At 45.5% G+C, this 22,757-nt stretch overlaps 1 protein-coding gene across 5 annotated transcripts in view; it reads left to right on the top strand.

Moving 5' to 3' along the window:
• Positions 1 to 22,757, top strand: part of MDGA1 (MAM domain containing glycosylphosphatidylinositol anchor 1) — a 254,707-nt gene that overhangs the window by 1,128 nt on the left and 230,822 nt on the right. The window contains exon 1 of one of the 5 annotated variants that reach the window (XM_081000126.1): positions 868 to 942. The exons of the other annotated variants lie outside the window; for them this stretch is intronic. Coding sequence (XP_080856252.1) covers positions 909 to 942 — 34 coding nt within the window. The 5' untranslated portion in view covers positions 868 to 908. Of the gene's footprint in view, positions 1 to 867; positions 943 to 22,757 lie in introns of those variants that run through there. 5 annotated transcript variants of the gene reach the window in all.

The following is a 22,757-nucleotide window of genomic DNA, read 5'->3' as shown; positions in this document are numbered from 1 at the left end:
CTTGCCTGTGTGCTGTTGCTGTCGCCGCCGCCGCCTCTCTCCCCCCGCTCCCTTTTCCAGATTTACGAGGCGAGAGAGACGCCGCCGATTAACCCTTTCAGAGCTTCGTCCTGGGCAAAACAGGGGAGGCGGTGGGTTGGGGATGGCACAAGGATACCCGTGCCCACATGGCTCGGCTCCCTTCAACTTGCTGTTGGTAAAGAGAGAGATGCACTTTTCGGTTTGCGTGCGTAATGTGTACAAAACTATGTCCTCCTCCTCCTCCTCTTGGGAGACGAAGCTGCTTTCCATTTCGTTGGGCTGCTCAATATTGCCCTCCTCCTCCCGCTTTGAGTCGCCCATTCCCCTCGGGCGAAGCACCCGCTGCCGCCGCCGCCGGTGCGAGCTGTTGCGCCCTCCCTCCCGCTTCGGTTACTTGTTGACGCTGTGCCCGCACAGAAGCGAGGTTGCAAGCCAAGCGCGGGCCTGAAGTGCCGCCGCTGCTGCTGTTGGAGACCGGCCGCCAGACGGGCTTTCCTAAACGGTTATTAGAACCACATTGCCAAAGTCTAATATGGTTGCAATCCGGTTTATGCTTCTAGACAACCCCCAGCGACTTCTCTCGCGCGCTCTGCCTGCACCCACGGCGTCCGGGGAAGGGGAATCCCACCCACGCACCCCGCTCCCTTTCTTGTCTGGGGGAGGGGCGGCGGCCGGGGAAGTATATTCAGGGGCCCGATTCCCCTCCAGCTCTTTCGTGGAGGCCGGATCGCCAGAAGGGAAGTCGCCATGGAGCTCCCGCGATTTTGAAATGAAGCGGGATGCGAGCGGGCTCTGCAAAGCGGCAACGCGCATGCACAGCCGCTGTTGCTGTTGGGAGAGCCCCTCGGGAGTTGCGAGGGACGTTTGGGGAGCCGGCGTGGAGATGGATGCTCGCTGCGCAAGGCGGCGAGGGCCGTGGGGGTAAGAGAAAGCGCGCCCCTTCCATCCGCCAGCCACTCCTTGACTGGCTCCGTGGGCTAAAAAAAAAAAAAAAAAAAAGTGGGGCGGGGGGTCGTTCGGGTGGCGGCTTCGATCGCCTTCCTCTCTCCACTGCCTCCCCGGCTCTTATTTATTTTGTGAAAGAAGCGTTCCCAGCCCCTACCCCTTTTCCACGATCCCACTACAGCTGACGCCCCCCGTTTGCAAATGGATGCACTCGCGCGCGCGCTCACACGTGCACTTGGCCGGGCAGCCGGCGCGCACCGCAGTGGTCCCAAACAAGCGCAAGAGTCGTTGCCTGTCGGCCTCATCTAGGGCCGGCCAGTGAGGGACTTATCCGGCGCAAGGGATGCGGCGCTTCCGCCAACGCTTGCGTGTGCAGGTGCGCTCACGCTGCCCCGGCTTCTGCATCTCAGAAACTCCTATTTTACTATATTTGTTGCTTATGGGTTTTGTGTGTTGTTGTTTTTAAAAAGAAGAACTTGCCAGACTTATCAAAGCCCTGTTTTGCCTTACCACTTCATCGTAATAAAGTCAGCCTTCAGAAGAAGCGTGTCTCTCATATCCCCACAGGGGAGAGGGAGAGTTAAAACAATAACAGCTGAACCAGCATTTAGCTGGAACTTACCTATGTGTAAATACCATTAAGGCTGAGTTCGGTGCAGCCTATTCCCCACTGCAGCTAAAAGTCTTTGTAGGTCACTTTAATTATGCTTTTCTTTTTTTAAAAAAAGGGAATTTATTCTCCTCCCTTAGGGCTGGGGTTGTTAGCTGGAGTCTAGTTCTGCTTTGTGAAATAACTGCTTTAAATAGATGCTGTTTTGCTCCAGCTTCCTCCTCAGCCCCTGTATCTCTGTGTCTGCCAAGGGGAAGGGAGAATGGGGGGATTTAAGGTCCAGAGGGAAATTAGAAGAAGCACCCGAGAGCGGTGAGATGGGGTGTATAATGTCTTTGTGGCGAGAGAACCATTGTGTGCACAGGTTTTTACATCCCCATGGGTGTTTTATATGCTCCCAGGCAAACTTTTTATTTTTAATTAGCCTGACTGCTGCAGTCCAAGCAGAACTACTGGTGGGCTTGCTTTCAAAGGCCTCTTCAGGCCCTTTAAGATTGTCAATCTTCCTACACCTCTGGCTTCTTTTTAATATTAGACCCTGGGTTTCACTCCTCAGACTCAGGCTTCTTTCTTTTCTAGTTGATTCCTTCTTTCTTCCAACCCTCTCCATGTTTAAATCAACATCCTGATGGTATTTTTTAGGGAGAAAGAGAATGCAGGGTGGGGGAAAACAAGCTTCGCTGTAATGGAGGCATTCTTTAAAGCTTGCACTGTACACAAGACTTTCATTTATTCTGCAGGGTTTCTCTGGCTCCCCCAAACCCTGGTTGTACAAACACGAACAAAAATCTATCAGCTTTCTCTCTCCCTCTTTCAACTATCTATTGAGTGAATGCTGGTTTTAATATAGAACAGAATTTTCTGTGTGTATGGCTCAGGCTATTCTATTGGCACACTGCAAACTTTCAGTATTTTGTCTTTTCACAAGCCTTTCCTTTCCAGGAGCTTTCTCCGATCACAGCTGCTTGTTTAGAAGGTGAAGCACCAGCTATTAATGGCGCTTTGGCGGTGCTGTATCAAAGCTGTTACACTTGCAAAGAAACTTAAAGCAGGATTAGAGACTCTGCAACCCCCTGCCCACCCCACAATCCTCCTTCCCTTTGCCCTAAATGCTGGTCTTGAGCTGGAGCCTCAAGCTATATATAGTTGGAGTATTTCATGTTCTGAATGTTTGCCTCTTGTGGCACTAAATGTGGAAGGGTTGGGAATTCAAATGTTGTATTTCAGTACGTTTACACACATACACACACCCTTGAATGTTAGAGAGGCAAGGAAGGCAGACTGTGAGGAGGGGGGGTCACATGCGCTGGTATGAAGGCTATAAATACATTCTATCAATCTGAATGTAGTAAGTTTAAATCCGATTAAACCAGATAAAATATCCATTTGACGTACCCTTTAAATAATAGGCCACGTGGGCCTTCCTGAAAGGCCTCTGCCAAGGTTTATTGCAAAGGATGGTATAAATAAAATATATGTTACAGGGAGACACTTGGAGTGGAGACATGGAATAATTGGGAGTCCAAAGTACATCTAGCTTGCTCGCTGCCTGAAGAGGCTTGTTACACAAATTGGTGTTTGATACGATGACTGAAGGGTGTCTGAGTCCCAATAATCTTCCTTTCCCTCGTTATCTGATTCCTTCCATTCAGCTTAAGCTGGCCACAGAAAATTGCATGTGCGCACACCCCTCTCCCATTAAAAGCTGTATAGCTGTTTAAAGAAGGGCTGGCAAATGTCAAATCTTACATGAGCTGCTGGTGATGCAATAGAATCCCTGTGCCGTCTTTGACCACGTTCACACATCTATAGAAAGCCAGTTTCCTCTCCCTTTAACCATCCTCTCGTATGATCTGACTCCTACTACACATTTGTCGTTGTGAGTTGGCTTATACTTTGTGGGGGCCACTGAAAATTGCTGCATGTGGAGAGGAGGATGTTGCCGTGTATCCCAAGAGAGATTTGTGCTGCCATAAAGGAAATCACCCTGAACCCCGTAGTGAAGTACGCTGTATGAATGGCTTGCCATACCATACCCTCTTGCATATGACAAGATTTAGAGGGGCATCCATGTGAGGCAGCCACCTTAGGAAGCTGTTTTTTTGGCTGTACACTTAATTTATTTTTATTGTCTTTTTAATCTCAGGATGTGGCGCTTGTGTGGAGTTTTCTTTCTCAGGTGTCAAAGTAACTTGTCCAGCCTTCGGTACTTTGTACTTGGGGGCAAGGGGAGGGGGAGAATGCCATATGTTATTGTGCCTCGGGTAACAAAATACCTTGACCAACAATGGTGGAGGTTGTAATATATAAATGGGTCCTGGAAGAGAAGTTGAAATGAGATAAGAGCAGCAGTCTGACCTTTCTACTCTTGAACCAGTAGGAAAAGACTCTTATAAAACTTATTCCCACCACAAGTAGGGCAGATGAGATTTCTAGATTGTTTTCATTTAGCATTATCTCCTAGGGTTGTTTGAGGTAGACAGTGACTCTTCACAAACAATGCCAAGCCATGGTTTTGTTTTAACCATGGTCTGTTCAGCAAACCCCAAGCAAAAAAGCCACATGTTGTTTCTCCAAAGTTTTTCAGTGGCTCTTTGTGCCGCTGTTGCTTGGCAGGTTTCTCGAGCGGGGAGGCCATAAAAGACATGGTTAAGCAAGTTGGGTTATGTCCAAACACCATACCTTAGTTAAAACAAGTCATGGTTTGTAAGTCAACATGTCATGACTTGTCACCAGAAAACAAGCCTTAGTTAGTCTGCTGAACTGAGTTTGGACATTCAAACATGCCACACTCTGGCTAAACAAACAAAACTAAGTCAGTTTTGTGCAAACCAGACAAATGACAGGATCAGGGAAGAACTTGGTGGAACCTGTTGTAAAGTCCATGGTGAAAAAATTAGATCAGGTGGCCATTGAATTTTCATGCCATTGTTATGTTTGCCTGGTCAAACACGGTTGTATTGGGTGTGCAAATAAGACAACAACTGGTTGACAATTCTAATTCCTCCTTGTCAGGCTGTACTGCTCTACATTGTGAAAATGATAAAAAAAGAAATACCCTAAATAATTCCCTGGTTGTATGCTTTTGTTCATGTGAATGCAGCCACAGCTTCTGGGCCTAGAAAGTGTCTATAGCGCAATCTCGTAGGTTTCCTAAGGGAAACACCGTTTTAATAAAGCATTTAGCAACAAAGATCTCAAATAGGGTGAAAAATACATTAGAGGTGGGTGGAAAGGAGATAGTCATTGAGAAAAGGAAATGGGTTTGTCTCTTTTCCTCTACAAATAGTTGGTGGCAAATATTTTCTCTCTCTTTAAGTATGTATACAGAGAAAGACGGGGGTGTTTTGTTTTTTGTTTTTCAATACTTATTTTAAAGCCCATCTTATAAAGTCTACAGTCTTTTGAGAGCAGGCTTTTTTGAGTAGCTTTGTTTTGGCCGGTGGAAACTGGGCTCCTGCTTTGTTTACTTTAGAAACAGGATTTAACAAGCCTTGATAGGAGTGTTTTATTGCTAACATGGAGCAGCTGACAGCCCAACTTTCTCTTCCCTTGCTGAGGAAAAGGCCCTGTGAGTTGGCAGCCCCTCATCATTGTCTGCTTGCAGAAAACAAATCAACACCTTCAAGGAAACATTCCAGGGTGGGAGATGGAAGGTGAAGCAATGAGCTTCAAAGGAGTACATAGGCTGAGCATCAGGGAAAATATCCTTCATGTGCAATCGGACAGAAATGTTGTGGGGAGATCTCCATCACCAGAGACAAGGAAAAGTAGACAGAATATGCACAGGAAGGAGCAATTCTTCCCTCACGACAAAAAAAGAAATAAAAAAGGATCTGGCTGAGTGAATGATTTCCCATTTTCTAAGATTATGGGGTCAACTCTATATTTCTGATGCTGGCAGGGTGCCTAGTGGAATAATCTGCCTGTATATTACTGCCTTGTGAGTAGCATAGGGGAACATGTGGTAGGTTTGTTTTTGCCGTAGTCTTTTTGCTAGCTTATTTCCTGTACCTTTTAATAGTAGATTGATGTGCGTACATTAGTAGGTGACAATACTTATCTCTAGACCCTGTGTAGCTCTCCAGATGTTGGACTCCCGCCAGAGTCAGTATGGCCCAGTTAGGGGTGGTGGGAGCAACATCTGGAAGGCCACAGATTCCCCACTTCTGTTTATGCCATGGAAAGCTTCACTTGCTAAATCCAGTATACTCAGTGGCGTAGGAAGGGGGGCAGGGGGCAGTCTGCCCTGGGTTTTATCCCTGAGGGGGGTTGACATCGCTGCAAGCGGCACCCTATTGGGATGCTCGCGCAGTCGTGCCACGTCCCCACTCAAGGTGCCAAAGCCCCTAGCTCCGCCACTAATATGCTAAGCTGAAGTTGAAGGCACAAAAGCAGGCAGGGCCAGACCATTTTTTTCTGGCAGTTGAGAGCCCTGCTTTAGTGAAACCCAGTGAGTCCTATATGTAAAAAGTACACTGTGTGGGTTTCCTACGATGTGCACATGCCCAGAGTGAATAGCAGTCCCAAATCTGGTGATCTAAACTCCTTTTCCATTGTTCAGATGTCCCACCAGCTGTGAAACAAGATCAAAATGTGTATTCCGGAAGTGTATATCTGTTAGCCGAGGCCTTAAGATCTGCAGGAAAGGACCTTCTTGCAATCTCACTGTCAAGCACAGCTTGCTGTGTGGTGGTGTGAGGTAGGGCCTACCTGGTTGTGGCACCCATTTATTATGGACTCCCCTCTCTTGAAGTCTGCTTGTCTTCCTCGCTGTTATGTTTCAGGTGTTGTCTCAAGACACACCTATTTCTTCAGGGCCTTGGCACAATCTCACCAGTTCATGGCCAGTGGAATTAGATTCCTCACTGTGGTGTTTATTTTGCAGTTCTGGCATATTTGTGGTTTTAAATTTAATTGTTTTACTTGTACACACACTATCCCAGAATTGCTTGTGATGAAGGGCAATTTAAAAATCACAACAAGCAAACCGTTTATTGCATCCCTCATAGATCTTGCTTCCATTTTCATCCTAGCCGATAGAATCAATTTTTTTAGCCTAGAGAAATCTCATGGCTAGGTTTTGGAGTCTACTAAGTAGTCAAATAAGTATAATGCTCCTTGTGGTAATATATAACTTTCCTTATTCCTGTGTTCAGTCAGCCTTCCTTGTCTGTTTGATTTTGGTTATGCCTGTTCTAGGGATGCCATCCTTATCTTACAGCAGGAATGCTCAGTGCTGCATAAATGTATAATTCTCCCCCAAGATCTTCTTTCCTCTTTTCAATCAGATTTTCATTTTCTATGCACCAAACATGCTCAGCATCAAACATGGATTTTAGCTTGTGTAGTATTGCTATGAATGCCTTCTCCTGCCTGTTTGTGGTGTTGTTGTACAGCCTAATCACCTATGCCCTTTGTATAGCCCAAACCCAGCATTAGGTCAGTCGGGTTTTGCTCTGAAAAACCCCAAACAACCTGCAGAGCCATCTTTTAATACAGTATGCAGTACTTGGAAGCTGACATTATCCACCCGACAGGTTGTTTGCAACTTACTGGTACAAGTCAAAATATTTCACTAGAGGTGTCATCAGAAACCACTATCTTATGCTAATTTTTGTGAGCATGAAGACAGATGTTGAATAATTTGACATGAGCAACATAGCTTAGAAAATTATCACCGTGTCAGGTTTTTGTCAGGTTTTTGAGGAAATGCATATTTCAGACAACTTGAAAAGGCAGAGTGAGTGAGGGTAGTTTTTGTGTGTGTGTGTGTGTGTGTGTGAGAGAGAGAGAGAGAGAGAGAGAGAGAGAGAGTGAGAGAGAGAGAGAGAGAGAGACATAAGTAGTACCAAAGAAAAACTGGTAAGTCATTTGCAGCTAGCAGCTTGGGCAGTTCAGAAAGGATGCTCTTTCCCGCAAGTGGTCTTTATATATAGCTTCTCCAGATGGAGTTAGGACTTGTTTAGACAACTGAAGATTGCTATGGCATTTTGGAGGTTGCTTCAGGATTGTTAACCTGAGTCAACAAATCTAACTTGCACCGTAGGGTGTTCCTCAGTGCCTCACCTGCGACCTCCTGCTTACTATTTCAGCTCACACTTGGATCACGGTGTGCTTGTGCTAAGTTGCCTGTTCTAATTGCATACCTATAGATAATGTCCATACTGCTGTTTGAATGGTCACTTATCCTGAGACAAAGGCAAGAGCCCCCATATGACGCAGAGGTGGTTGATCTCTCTTCCAGCCTATAACTCCTTAGCTGGAAAAACAAATCTGAAACCAAAGTGAGTTCAGATGTTGGTTTAAGAAAACAAAGCAAAACAAACAAAGCAAAACAAAAACTATTTGTATAGAGGAGCTCGTAGGAAGCCATTTGTTGCACATCAAATGAAACATGGCACGGGTAGGTGAGTGACAAGTAACTTCAGAGAGTGTTGATAATGTGGCAAATTCCTAAGCTATTCTTCATTGGAACCTAAGCTGCAGGTCATAGTTCAACCTCAGGCCCTGATAAAGAACATGTTCATGCCTCAAGCACTCATTAGTTTTGTGGCATTCCACACAAGCTACTCGATGGCATCCTCTTGAAGCATATTATTAAACATGCTGAAGATGAATAAACTCAGTTGTCATATCAGTGTGATATTACTAGAATCCAATTTGGGAACTGAATAAATGGTGACAGAAGATTACTGCTTGTGAGATAAGTTGCCTTCAAATAACCACTGATGAAGCAAAAATGCATAAAAAGAATAAAATAGAAAAAAAGATCCTATGGAAGTAGTTGGAATTATAATATGGGAGTAAGAACAAATTTGGGCTAGAGCTTAAACTTCTGAGATGGTCTGCCTTGAGCCAGGAGCTTCAATAACTAGAAAACCAAGTTAGAGAAATCTGTGGATTTTGTATGAGTTTTAATGTGACATGTTAGCAGTGATCTTTTGGACAAAGTATTTCTCCCTTACCTACATATCATCAGAATGGGATGTTAGAATGATGGTCTGAGAATGGAGTTTGCTTTTATCCTTGGGCTATACAAAATCACCATAGATGAAATTGGGAAGGAATTTAGGTAAGTCTCATTGGCTGCTGCTAAGACACCCCCCCCGCGCGTGCAATTTTCCTGTATAGAATCATAGAGTTGGAAGAGACCACAAGGGCCATCGAGTCCAACCCCCTGCCAAGCAGGAAACACCATCAGAGCACTCCTGACATATGGTTGTCAAGCCTCTGCTTAAAGACCTCCAAAGAAGGAGACTCCACCACACTCCTTGGCAGCAAATTCCACTGTCGAACAGCTCTTACTGTCAGGAAGTTCTTAATGTTTAGGTGGAATCTTCTTTCTTGTAGTTTGGATCCATTGCTCCGTGTCCACTTCTCTGGAGCAGCAGAAAACAACCTTTCTCCCTCCTCTATGTGACATCCTTTTATATATTTGAACATGGCTATCATATCACCCCTTAACCTCCTCTTCTCCAGGCTAAACATGCCCAGCTCCCTTAGCCGTTCCTCATAAGGCATCGTTTCCAGGCCTTTGACCATTTTGGTTGCCCTCCTCTGGACACGTTCCAGTTTGTCAGTGTCCTTCTTGAACTGTGGTGCCCAGAACTGGACACAGTACTCCAGGTGAGGTCTGACCAGAGCAGAATACAGTGGCACCATTACTTCCCTTGATCTAGATGCTATACTCCTATTGATGCAGCCCAGAATTGCATTGGCTTTTTTAGCTGCCGCGTCACACTGTTGGCTCATGTCAAGTTTGTGGTAGAATAGGCCTGAATCGCACAAAGGACTAAGCTATACAGGCAACACCTGATTTGTTTGGGGTTGCATTCTGGGTCATCACATGTTATGGCAGAGCACATGTAAGCCCGTCCCGTTATGCCTCCATTACGCCCTCTCCCAGGTCTGAACATGGCGCACATGTGCCTGGTTACATGTACCTTAAACGTGTGCAAACTGGTCTTCTGTAGTCCGTTTAGCCAAACTATGGTTTGTTTGGACATGTGAAGCAGGCTGAGCAGACTAACCATGGTTTGTTATGTCTAAATTGAACAATTCTGTTCTGCCAGCCCACCACAAACATTTGCCAAGCTACAAAGATGCAAGGCAAGAGCAGCTGGAAAACCAACCAAATTTTGACGAAGCAAGTTGTGGCTTGTTTACTTGTTTTGTTGAATGGCTTGTGGTTTGTCGAACCTTTTGCCAGTAATTCCTGACTAGCTGAACAATACAGTGGAACCTCTACTCACAACCACAATCTTTTCCGGAGGCCCGTCCAGAAATTGAAACGGGTCACTGGGAGAGGTGCTGTTGTACGCAGGCATGAGTGACGATTGCCCGCTTCTGCGCATGTGTGAATGGTGATTGCTGCTTCTGCACATGCGCAAATGGCAATCGCTGCACACACAGTGCCTAGTTTCTAAAGATGACATCAGAAAGCAATGCTGAACTTTAATAAATTGGGATCCCAAAGGACCTCTAGTCTAACCTCCTGCCAGTGTAGGAAATCCCCTGCTACTGTGTCCTTGATAGGTGACCACCTGGCTTCTGTTCAAAAGCAGCTAAAGAGGAAACCCCAGCATCTTGTGAAACAGTCTGTGTCAGTGTCGAACTGGAATATAGGAAGCTGCCTTTCACTGAGTTAGAATGTTAGTCCTTTCTTAGCATTGTTCACACTGCTGGCCAGCTGCTCTTGTAGATTTGAGGCAGGGTTCTCTCGCAACCATACCTGGAGACGCTGGGGATTGAACCTGGGACCTTCTGCATGCAAAGCAGATGCTTTGCCACTGAGCTACAACCCTTCCCCAACTGCTAGTACCACCAGAAAGCCCTTCCTAAGGTTTCTTCCAGATCCCCCAACCCCTTCTTTGTTATTTGGACCCCTCTTGGTCCTGCTGACTGGAGCAAAGGAGAACAACTTTGCTCCATCGCCTATGTGGCAGCTCTTCAAATACTAGACAACGGCTGCTGCCTCTTAATTGTCTCTTCTCCAGGTTTTAAATGTTCCTGTTTAAATTTCTCTCTCAATGTTTGTCTCATCCAGGCCACCACTCCTCCCCAGCCACTGTCTCAAGGTAGCTGCAGTGATGTATCTGTTTTGTAAAGTGCTCCTCTGTCCCAATGCAAAACAGCACAGCGGTTATTAAAAGCAGAGATCCAGTCACTCGACTGCCTCTGGAATTGCATGTCTGCATTTGACATTTGTCTGCATTCGGCAGCACTCGGCACTCGTGATGGATCATGTTTCACAAGAGGGACCTATGAAGCTGTGCACTGGAGAGCTGCAAGAGAAAACTCCCATTTGCTCAAGTGGTGACTGGCAGAAATCTTATTATAATGATGATTGTGCTGGGAGTATATAGAACTGGAGTCTTGAAGCAGGTCATGTACCCAGCAGGATCCTCTGAGTATTGCTGGACTTCGGCTCCTGTCATCCATTGATGGGACCATTGGCCATGCGGGCTGTGATTCATGGGAGCCACATCAGGAAAGCCTCCATCTTTGCTCCGAGATCCAGGGGTGTGAGAGTGCTTACGAGTACAATGTAACATTTAGCAAAGTTTAATTAGAATGAACTATTAAGGATCCAGAAAAAAACCTGCTTTAGTCCTCCTTTTATTGAAGATTCTTGCAGATTTATGTTTCTCCCAAGCAGAAAATTAGCATAGTGGAGATTTTCGTTTTAGTTACTGTACGTGTTGCTCTGCAGAGATCATATCAAAATCACATTTGAAATGAGTTATGAAGGGAATCAATAGCTGGAGCAGAGGAGGAGGAACCCAGAGCAGAAGTTGATGCCATTCTAATAATACTTAAAACTATGGAAGGAAAGCTACCAAAAGAGCAATAGATTGGGAGACTTGTAGGGCTTAGGGCAAGTCCTTGGCACACTGGTCTCTCGACTGCACAACATCAAGCAGCGAATGGGAGTTCACACAATTGCTATTGCTCTTCTGTAGGAACATTAAATCTCTTCCCCTTTGCGTACAAAACTATCATGCCAAAAATAAGGGTTCTAGTGCCACCCTTCTCCTTGGCATGCTTGTTTTCTGTGGAGAGGAGTATGCAAACCCATGAATCTTCATTTGTTATCTGAAGTGGTACAGCTCAGACACAGATGTCCCGACCTCGTGGAAATTGCTCTTGTTCTTGCAAGTCTAGTTCTGAGGCAAAGACCAGAAAATGCACAGGTGGTGATGATACAAATCGCCTGGTTTGCATCACTCATTCCTTCCACTTTCACACTGTTGTAGTTCCACCAGCTCCAGCTGCATCAAGTTTCTTGACTTTGCATTGAAAAGTGGGTTTTTGTTCTGCACCTGTTGCAGTTCCCCTGATGCCACTGCCACCACCTCATGCATGAAGTAGGTGAACAACAGACCTGTTGCACCACTGGGTTTGAGCACCTGGTCTGGAGACAGCTTCTGCAAGCCTCCTGAGTCCTTCTTTGGTGCCTGATGTGCTCTGCTGCTATGCTTTCAAAGTGCTTTGCTGTCCACAGGTAGGCGGCACACGTGGACGTGGAGTTGGACATGCTGCCCATACTCTGGCCAGCAGGGGGAGTGCCTGTCCATCATATTCTTCAGTGAATGCTTTTATTGAATTCTGGAGGCCTGGTAAGTGCACCAGTCACTAAAAGGCCACCTTCCAATAGGCAGCCATGTCAGTCTCTGGTGCTGACTCCTGTTTGACTCACCTTGAACTTAATTTGCATGCTTCTGGATTTAAACTCCCACAAATAACACTTGTTCACAAGCATGCATGTGCATCATAATTATATTGTTTCAAGGAACTGTCAACGAAGTCGCGGGATGTGATGGTGGTTATAGACCACACAGTACAAAACAGACCAAAAACCAAAGTAAAAACATCCTCTCTGGAGAAGCAGTGGCAACCTGTATAGTTTAGTCATTCTGTTCTTTTGCTTTCAGGGCCAAGAAATCCTTTCTAGGAGAAGACAGGGAAGTACTGTAATTGCAAGACCATGTCAGAACTTTGAAGGGTGCATGGCAGTGGGAAAGAAGGGATGTCAAGAAAGAAGGTTGGGGCAATATTTGAAGGGTTGAGCCCAGACACTGAGGTCCAGTTCTGAGGGCCTTTGGGGAGCTCCCTCACTTCAAGAAGTGAAGGGAACGAGGCAGAGGGCCTTCTCAGCAGTGGTGCCCATCAAGATGTCAAGGAAATAAACATCTTTTAGAAGACATCTGAAGGCTGCCCTGTTTAGGGAAGTTTTTAATATTTGATGCATAGTTGTTTTATACTATGTTGGAAGCTGCCCAGAGGGCAACCCAGTCAGATGGATGAGGTATTATTTATTTATTTATTTATTTATTTAATTTACTTACCGAAGCTCAGCAACAAAGCACATGCTTTGCATGCAGAAGATCCCAGGTTCAATTCCTGGCATCACCAGTGAAACAGGATCTAAAAGAGCAAAAGCCGAGGAAGATCCCCTGCGTAAGATCATAGAGAACTGCCGTTTGGAGAGCAAAGAGGATTAGTTTAGATGCGCCTGGGCCAGTGGCCAAAGAGCACTTTGAACATTCTGGAGGTTGAATCCAGAGTTGTCCTTCCATGCTCAGTCAGTAGAGCATGAGACTCTTAATCTCAGTGTCGTGGGTTCGAGCCCCATGTTGGCCAAATGATTCCTGCATTTCAGGGGGTTGGACTAGATGGCCCTTGTGGTCCCTTCCTACTCTATAATTCTATGATTCTGTCTCCTGGGGTATTCAAGCTGGTGTTTGCAGGGCTGCCATTCTTCTCCACATTCATTTTGGTCACTGGAATATACTGCTGGATTATGCAATTTGATTGTGATTAGGAGCGGATGTTTTATTTAAAGCTAGTCTAATTTTCAAATCAACTTTTATGTGTACTTGAAAACGCACTTATGCCTATTGCCAGAGAAATAAAAACATACTCAAACTAATGGGTTTTCATTAAAGACAGTATTAAATTACTTTCAGCCTTCTCTTTAATAATGTATTAGGAACCCCCTCATATGTTCCATCTCAGGTACCGGTGTATGACTCTACTCCTCCAAGTGTTGGAATCTCAACTCAGGAGAGGCCCAATGTCGTACCTTAGGGAAAAGACACAGTGAATGTAGGCAGACTTTTGGGTCAAGAAAGCTGCAGCCAGGGGCAGACTGGGGTAATATGGCACCCTTAGCGAGGACAAAATTTGTTGCCCTCCCCTCTCTCACCTTTTGCTTTGTGCATGCGCTCAAGGGCACTATGTCATAGTTGCTGCAATTCAATTGCCTGTCTGACCGGGGCCTAAACGCTGGCTCCCTTGGCCTGAAAAGCAAGATGAGCGCCGCACCCCATAGTTGCCTTTGACTAGACTTAACCATCCAGTGGTCCTTTACCTTTTTACCTTTTTTACCTTAACTTTGAGTAGGTACCTGCATAAATATAGGTGGTAATAATGATGATGATAATAATAATAGTAATAATATTGCACCCCATTGGCGTTGTGCCCTGTGCTGGGGAACTACCCTAAATCCACTGCTGTTTCAACAGGCTGGCAGGTAGATAGGATGGCAGTCTTCAGTGATGGAGCTTGTGCCCCTTTTTTCACATGGTCCAAAGTTTCACGGGTACAGTGGAGAATCCTAGCTGTTTCCTGTATTTGGATCGTTCTTTACGGCAGGGGTAGGCAGATGTTGGATGCCGCTTCCTATCAGCCTCAGGTAGTATGATCAAATGTTTAGGGATGACTGGAACTGCAGTCAAACAGTGTTTGGAGGGCACCATGTTGAGGTACCCCTGATTTATGGAGTGTTGTGCCGGCTTGCTGATGTTGAGCTGTCAGTGGCTGTAATCTGAGGGTACAGCGCTGAGCACTTAGGTTGCCATGAAAACAGAGAGATGAGGACAGTTGGCTTGCTGTCTGCTCATCTTGCTGGGGATTCTTTTTGTGATTAGAAGGAGCTTTGGTGGCAAACCATATTACTGCCAGGCTTACAGGATACTGGAGAGGGGCTTCAGATCAAATAGGCATTCTCCTTGGAGCAGCAAGAATTGCTTTCCACCTTCTGCTGTAAGCTAAATGAGACAGCAGCAAGCTTCCCCTGTCCCATGTCATGTTGGCAGCAAGGAAGTTGCTGCAACAAGGATTCTTCCCATACCATGAAGATCAGGTATTGGGCCATGCCCACATCGCCCCATTTATCAGAAGGTAAATTTCCCAACCATTACTGGAGAATGAGTTGTAACATGATCAACTCCCATGTGGGCTCTGGGCTCTTGATGTTGTGCAGGAAGGAGCCATGTTCTGGTAGGGTGGGGTGGCTAGAAGACAGTTACCCCAAGGAGAGACACTTGTTTATTTAAAGGCATTAAAACCCCGTCTTTCACCCTTGAGAAGCACTTTGAGGATGACAATTGAATGTGTAGTTCAGGATGAGGGTTAGTGGCTCACACATTTTGGAGAAGGTAAGAGCTCTGTGTGCAACTATGACACCTCAGTTTGATACTGGGAAGAATGGGTTGTATGCAGTGGTGTCTTTGCACTATTGGAAAGCACTTCTACTTGTGCAAGTCTGAACATACTAGAGACCTGAAAGCCTTACTAGACACATGAAGGCCAGGTGGCGGGGGAAATGGATTTTTTTGTGGGGTGGGGAACCTGCTTCCTGCTCATTTCTCCCCTGGGCCTTCACATCTCTACATCCTACTGTAGCCCTTTGTGCCATATCCCATACTGTTCCCATCACTCAGGAGTTGCTTTTCAGGAGATGCAAGGGAAATTGGGATGCCCTGAAAGGAAGTGTATTATGCCAGTGCCAGGCCACCACTGGACACAATGGTTGTCATCTGTCTGCCTTGGTGGACAATGGAGCAGTGCAGAGAGAAGAAACACCCTGGTGCATTTGCAGCAGGACAACCAGACACCTTCATCTGCCTCAGCTGCAACAAAGCATGTCTCTTCCATATCGGTCTCTACAACCACAGCAGGTGCTGCTGTTGTGAAAGCTTTCCCCACGGTATTCGGCGGGGAGATCGCACGGTAGTTGTTGCAGTCTTGGAGGTCACCTTTGTCCTTGTAGAGGGTCACAATCCTGGCGTCATGCATGTCTTGTGGCATGGATCCTTTTTCCCAACACTGCAAGAGGAGGCAGTGGAGGTGTGTCACGAGAGAAGAATTGAAGCCAGCTTTCATCACTTCTCTTGGGATTCCATCCTGTCCTGGGGCTTTACCACATTCCTGAGAGTTGATGGCATTCTTCAGCTCACTGAAGGAGGGAGAGACACTCAGCTCTTCCAAGGCAGGCAGAGCCTGGATACAGTTCAGTGTGCCTAAAACCCCACTATTCAAAAAATGCTAGACTGTACTGTGTTTTATGGCAGAGGGAAGCAAGAGATGCTGGCTTTGTCCCTGACATGGTGAGCCCCATAATTTCTCCTGAGGACCAATTTCAGACATAGTTGTTGTCCCCACTGCAGAAGCTGTCTGTAATACAGCCCCCACATGAGCATGGAGGGCAGCCCTGGTGAGTCGACCTGCGTGCCTGTACTGCATGGAAAATGGAGCAGGGCCCTGTCTTCTATTTATATGTACACACGCTTGATTGGGGAGGGAATAATCCTTACATTAGCACACACCTTAAACTTCAGACCTCATAAAGAGATTTTTTCCGCTGCCAAAAGCTGGCAGGAGATATAAAAATACATTTTTCTCCCTCAGCTCCTTTTGCCAAGGAGGCTTTGAATAAAGTGTTTTCCTTCCCATATCTGGCTCCTCTGCTTCCCCATCCCTTTACTGCCCTTCTGAAACCTTTTCATCAGTGTTCTGCTGTGTTACATAAGCGCAGCAGGATTTCCTGATCTCCACGGAGGTTGGGAGGCTAAGTGCCGAGAATGGAGAATCCCAGTACTTTCATCAGTACATTGAATGTGTTTGTTTATGGAGTGCGGCAATGTTTGGCAGTGCTATGATTTTTTTTGCGTGCGTTTGTGTGTGTTAGTTAAATTGTATGCCAGACCCTTCTAATACCTGGATCCAGCAAGTGCTAAAATCTAATCAAGGCTTCTAATTCTTGGAATAGACAGACTAGCCTCCTGGTGAGGTGTCAGGAGAACAAAGGAAGGGCTCTGTGGGAGATGGCCAATGGGTGGGGCTCCTTCCTCAACTCGCATGTAGAGCTTGTTATAAACTAAAAGGTATAAACTAAAGGGGGGGGGGAGCAGCTTGTCTCTGGCAGGAGCCCTGCTGGCTTAGCCCTCCAAGGCCCATGGCAAGTGTACCCGCCTATCCCTGCCCTCTCTGCACATACCTGGTAAGAAGGACAAAAAATCCAGAGTTGAGAGTTTAGGAGTGATGTGACCTAATAGTAAAGCAGCAATCTGGAGAGAGAGTCAGAGCAATGGCTGAGAGCAATGTTTGATTTCTGTTTGACTCCAAGGCTGTGGCTATGGGAGAAAGAAGACCTTTTTGGGGTGCTGATGCTGTGAACCCCTCCATTGCCAGCTCAGGTTGTGTAGATGTGTAAATAAATCCTATGTCATAAAGACACCTCAGTCTCCACTGTGCCTGAGTCCAAGAAGGAAACATGAACCCTGGGTAATCACCTAGGACTCCTGGAATCTTGCACTGCTCAGAGATTGGGGTGGCATGCAGCAATATTATAGCAACAAACAACAGCATCCTGCTGCAGATTAAAGCCACACAGGCAAATGATTCAAAATTAGGAACCTAAATATATTGATCACAACCAAATCCCCCTTAAAGTAGTTCCATACTGAAATGGAAATTGCCCCAGCGGCAGCAGTCCCTGCAATTTTGGGAAGGAAAAGTTGCTGATGTTACGTTAACAGAAATTGAAGTAATATTGAAAATTATAGTCAAGAAGATGCAGGATGAAGGTCTTGGGATGTTTGCAGATGAAGGCAGAATGCAAAGGTAGCAGTTTGCTGTCACTGTTCATTGTTACAGAAGGAAATGGTCCTTCACTAATTGGCAGAAATTGACTTAACAAGATAAATTTGGATTGGAGTATTGGACATCATTTTTTTGGAAGTGTTGAGGAAACGTAAAGCGAAACACAAATCTGTTTCCACTGTAGACATGAGTTCAGTGAACTGCAAAAATGACTTTTACTCAAAATGCCATTCCATGTTTTCTTAAAATCCATTCTGTGTCTCTTAAGCAAAAAAGGCACAGAAATCACAATGAAGAAACGGTGAAATTCTCTGTGGAGAGCTTAATGAATGGAATGCAGGAAGTATGAGTGTTCATAACATTAGAAGCTTGTGGGGCCAAAGGGATCTCTTGGTTGTAGGTGTATGTTCAAAGAAATGTTTAGTTTAGCTTCCTAGTCTCTGGATTTTGTATGCTAGTTTAAAAGTTCCTAGAATAAACTACAGTATAGACACATCTTAACAGAGTCTAAAAGCATTACAGTGGTACCTCGGGTTACATACTCTTCAGGTTATATACGCTTCAGGTTACAGACTCCGCTAACCCAGAAATAGTACCTCAGGTAAAGAACTTTGCTTCAGGATGAGAACAGAAATTGTGAGGCAGCGGCGCAGCGGCAGTGGGAGGCCCCATTAGCTAAAGTGGTGCTTCAGGTTAAGAACAGTTTCAGGTTAAGAACGGACCTCCGGAACAAATGAAGTACGTAACCAGAGGTACCACTGTACATCACTCTAGTATTGAAACCATGAAAGAAAAATGTTTCTTTTTAATTACCTTCTGTGTGCATGGCACGTATAGATAGTGAGCACTTCGGCTATGGGACTCACTTGTATATGGTGCTCTACCAAGTGGCATATATATTGTTTGCTGTTCAATTGGGGGTGGGGAGACTCAGGCCCAGAGGCTATGTGCAGCTGTCTGGCCTTTGGAACTCCCTCCCAACCCTGTCCATCAGCAGCCTGGCTCCGCACATACTGTTACCTGGCTGGAATGTGTCTCTGAATTGAGCTAATGACTTGTGCTTGCCTGGATGGAGGACAGAGAGCTGTGTCGGGGTGTAGAAACCTCTGACTTGTGTGTGTGTGTGTGAAGTATAGTCTACCCTGCAAAGTTAAGAAGAAGAAGAAGAAGAAGAAGAAGAAGAAGAAGAGGAGTTTGGATTTGATATCCTGCTTTATCACTACCCGAAGGAGTCTCAAAGCCGGCTAACTTTCTCCTTTCCCTTCCTCCCCCACAACAAACACTCTGTGAGGTGAGTGGGGCTGAGAGACTTCAAAGAAGTGTGACTGGCCCAAGGTCACCCAGCAGCTGCATGTGGAGGAGCGGGGAAGCGAACCCGATTCACCAGATTACGAGTCTACTGCTCTTAACCACTACACCACACTGGCTCTCATATTTGGCTTACTTTTGCCTCTGGCCCCACCTGCTCTTGCCTTTGTTCCTTTTCAGATCCTTGAACGGATGCTTTCAAACTACTTTGAGTATTTAACCCACACAATACAAGTGAAGCAAAGGCTGGAACAAGACTTTATGAATTTTTCTGACTTCAGGCTCACAAGCTTGGACTTCCTATTACTTCTGGTTACATGGACCACGCTGCTCCAGCAGCTAAAAAATCCCAAATCTAACTTCTTCCTTTTAAATGGCTTCCATTAAAGCAGGCTTCCTCAAACTCAGCCCTACAGATGTTTTTGAAACTACAATTCCCATCACTGACTACTGGTCCTGCTAGCTAGGGATCATGGGAGTTGTAGGCCAAAAACATCTGGAGGGCCGAGTTTGAGGAAGCCTGCATTAAAGGAATCCTCTGTTATTTTCATGGAAATGAAATACTTAAATCATGCAACCATAGAAATTGATAACATCTGTTCCACCTTGGTTGTGTGACCCGCACTGTGTTCTGTATTATTAAGCACTCAGTTTTGTTCAGTGACTAATAACGTTGATCGTTGTGTTTTGAATACAGTGCTGTTAAGATTCCTGCATTGCAGGGGGTTGGAATAGATGACTCTGGGAGTCCCATTCAATTCTATACAGTGGTACCTCAGGTTAAGTATTTAATTCGTTCCGGAGGTCTGTTCTTAACTTGAAATGTTCTTAACCTGAAGACCACTTTAGCTAATGGGGCCTCCTGCTGCCACTGCGCTGCCGCTGCACGATTTCTGTTCTCATCCTGAAGCAAAGTTTGTAACCTGAGGTACTATTTCTGGGTTAGCGGAGTCTGTAACCTGAAGCTTATGTAACCTGAAGCGTATGTAACCCGAGGTACCACTGTACTATGCAGCCCCTGAAAGCTTGCCCATGAGGAAATGTGGCCCTTGGGCTGGGAAAGAGTACAAATAATAAAAATGGTAGATAAAGTATGCCTTACCTGAAATTAAGGATCTCTCAGCATCCTAGAATGTTTATTTGAGGAGCATATTTTTAGGTAAGCTGTTCTAAGACACAGGGTTTCATTCCCAGCTCGCCTTCTTTAATAAGTGTAAACACTGCCTTGAGCTGTTAAGATTGGCAGGATGGCAATTATATAATAAAACTAGTTTGATGCACAGGAGCTTGGTGAATAGATGCTCCTTTCCCCCCTTTTCTCTATTTTTGAACGTTGTATTGCAAACCTTTTAAGATTTCATTTACAACACAACAAAGCAAGTCTTTATTATCTAAGGCTGTGAGTTGAAGCAGCAGCATCTGCTTGGATCTGCTGTTGCTGCTGCCGCTGCTCTAAAAACTAATTCCAAGAGAAATAAATACTACGAAGTGGGGCAGGGCCTTGGCTGACATGCAAGCAGCGATGTTAACTCTTTTGCAGTAGATCCAAACTGATCAGGAGTGCCAAGCTCTAGTTTGAAGAGCCAGCTTTATAAACGGAAGGAGGGTTGCTTGAACTCTCAAAGCTTCAAGTAAGAAGGGAGGGCGGAAAACACAAAAGAGAAGCATTACTGAGATTTGATGTCGTGTGGGACAGGAGAAATGAATGCTCACTGAATTCAAGCAAAGGATGTCACTGGAACAAAGGTGGGTGGGTTACATGGTGGTGGTGGTGATGGTGGTCCAAAGTATGGGCTGCATCCAATCTAGCACCAAGAAACACACTCTGTCAGTACAAGGATTTCTGCTTGCACAATGGAACTTAAAAATGGAACTTAATTACAATGGAACTTCCTCTGCTTTCTTCCCCTCAAATCCTTAAATCTATTTTGAGGCTTCCTCCAGTCCTACAGAGCAGATTTAGGGAAGCTGCAAGGGGCACATGGGGAGGAGGGGAAGTGTTCGAGTGGACAAGTGGAGATTCTTGGACTGACAGAACTTGTTAGCTGGATAGTGCCCTATGGCTTAAGAATGTGCAGGCAACTCCCCACTTATGTGGGGGCTGTGTTCTGCCCCCCCAAGTGAAATGTGTGTAAATAGGGAGTCTGGGTGGGAGTTGATCATGGTGAGGGTTTGCCAAGCATACCCTCTTAGCACGTTAAACTCTTAGCACGTTTATCCTTTTAGTTCTGAGTTTGAGTGTCTTTAAAGTCCATGACACCTTTGGTGAAGGCTGTTCTCCAATTGGAATGCTTGGAGGCCAGTGTTTCCCAATTGTCGCTATTTATACTACATTTTTAAAGATTTGCCCTGAGTTAGTCTTTAAACCTCTTTTGTTGACCACCAGCATTACACTTTCCATTTTTAAGTTCGGAATAGTAGCTTTGGAAGACGATAAACAGGCATCCGAACAACATCACCAGTCCAACAAAGTTGATGTTGAAGAATCATTACTTCGACACTAGTGATCTTTGTTTCTTCGAGTACACTGACATTAGTTCGCCTGTCTTCGCAAGTGATATGTATTATTTTTTTCCGGGGACACCGTTCATGGAATCTTTAGAGGAGTTGGAGATGGCGCGTATAAGTGGTCCATGTTTCAGGTTGATAGCACAATAGCTTTGTACACAAGCATTTTGGTTTCCCTGTGAATGTCCCGGTCCTCAGACACATTGTGCTTCAATTGGGAGAAAGCTGCGCTCACCAAGCTCAGGCGATGCTGGATTTTGGCATCAATGTCATTCCACATTCCCTTGTGGAAAGATAACTGCCCAGGTAGGAGAAGTGAAAGACACTTTAGAATGTTACACCATTGAGTTGGATTTGTGGTGCTGCAGAGGGGTTGTTTTGTGCATGTTGGTGCAGCACTTTGGTTTTTTGGATGTTGAGTGACAGGCCAAGCTTTTCGTAAGCTGCTGCGAAGATATTTAGGAAGGTTTGTAGGTCATCCTCTGTGTACACACTACATTGTCATCAGCATATTGAAGCTCCATGATGGAAGTTATGGTAACCTTACTCTTTGCTTTCAGCCTACTCAAGTTAAAGAGCTTTCTATCTGTTCAATATATGATTTCTACCCCGATGGGGTGTTTCCCTTTGACAATGTGTAGGATCATGGCAATGAAAATAATAAATAGGGCGATAACACAACCCTGTTAAACACCTGATCCTACTGTGAATGGTTCACTTTGAGAGCCATTGTTATCTGTGATTGTTGCTATCAACAATTCATTCTGTCACTTTTCACTGAATGACAATGGCTCTTCAAGGTTTCAGACAAAGGACATGCCCAGCCCTACGTGGAGATGCTGGGATGTTGAACCTAAGACTTTCTGCAGGTAAAGCAGATGGTCTACCATTGAGCTATGGCCCTTCTCTGATCTCTGCTCTCAAGGGCAGAAAACAGAATCTGGGAAGGAAAGTGACAGTTGTAGCAACAATAGCAGCTGTCCAGTCTGTGGGATCTTTATGTTTGAGAAGGAATAGTGTAGGGTCACTGAGGAAGAAGGAAACAGCAACTGCTATGGGAAAGACAAAGTCCTAGTGTTTGAGGCTTCAAGGTAATCCCTTTAAGGTAATATATATAAAGGTAAAGGGACCCCTGACCATTAGGTCCAGTCGTGGCCGACTCTGGGGTTGTGGCGCTCATCTCGCTTTATTGGCCGAGGGAGCCGGCGTACAGCTTCCAGGTCATGTGGCCAGCATGACTAAGCCGCTTCTGGCGAACCAGAGCAGCGCACAGAAATGCCGTTTACCTTCCTGCCGGAGCGGTACCTATTTATCTACTTGCACTTTGACATGCTTGCGAACTGCTAGGTTGGCAGGAGCAGGGACCGAGCAGTGGGAGCTTACCCCGTCATGTGGATTTGAGCCGCCAACTTTCTGATCAGCAAGTCCTAGGCTCTGTGGTTTAACCCACAGCGCCACCTGTGTAATATATGCA

The sequence above is a fragment of the Podarcis pityusensis genome (assembly GCF_964106645.2).
Source record: "Podarcis pityusensis genome assembly, chromosome: 3".
NCBI lineage: Eukaryota > Metazoa > Chordata > Lepidosauria > Squamata > Lacertidae > Podarcis > Podarcis pityusensis.
The sequence above is the reverse complement of the archived record's forward strand: the minus strand, read 5'-3'. Positions and strand labels throughout refer to the sequence as shown.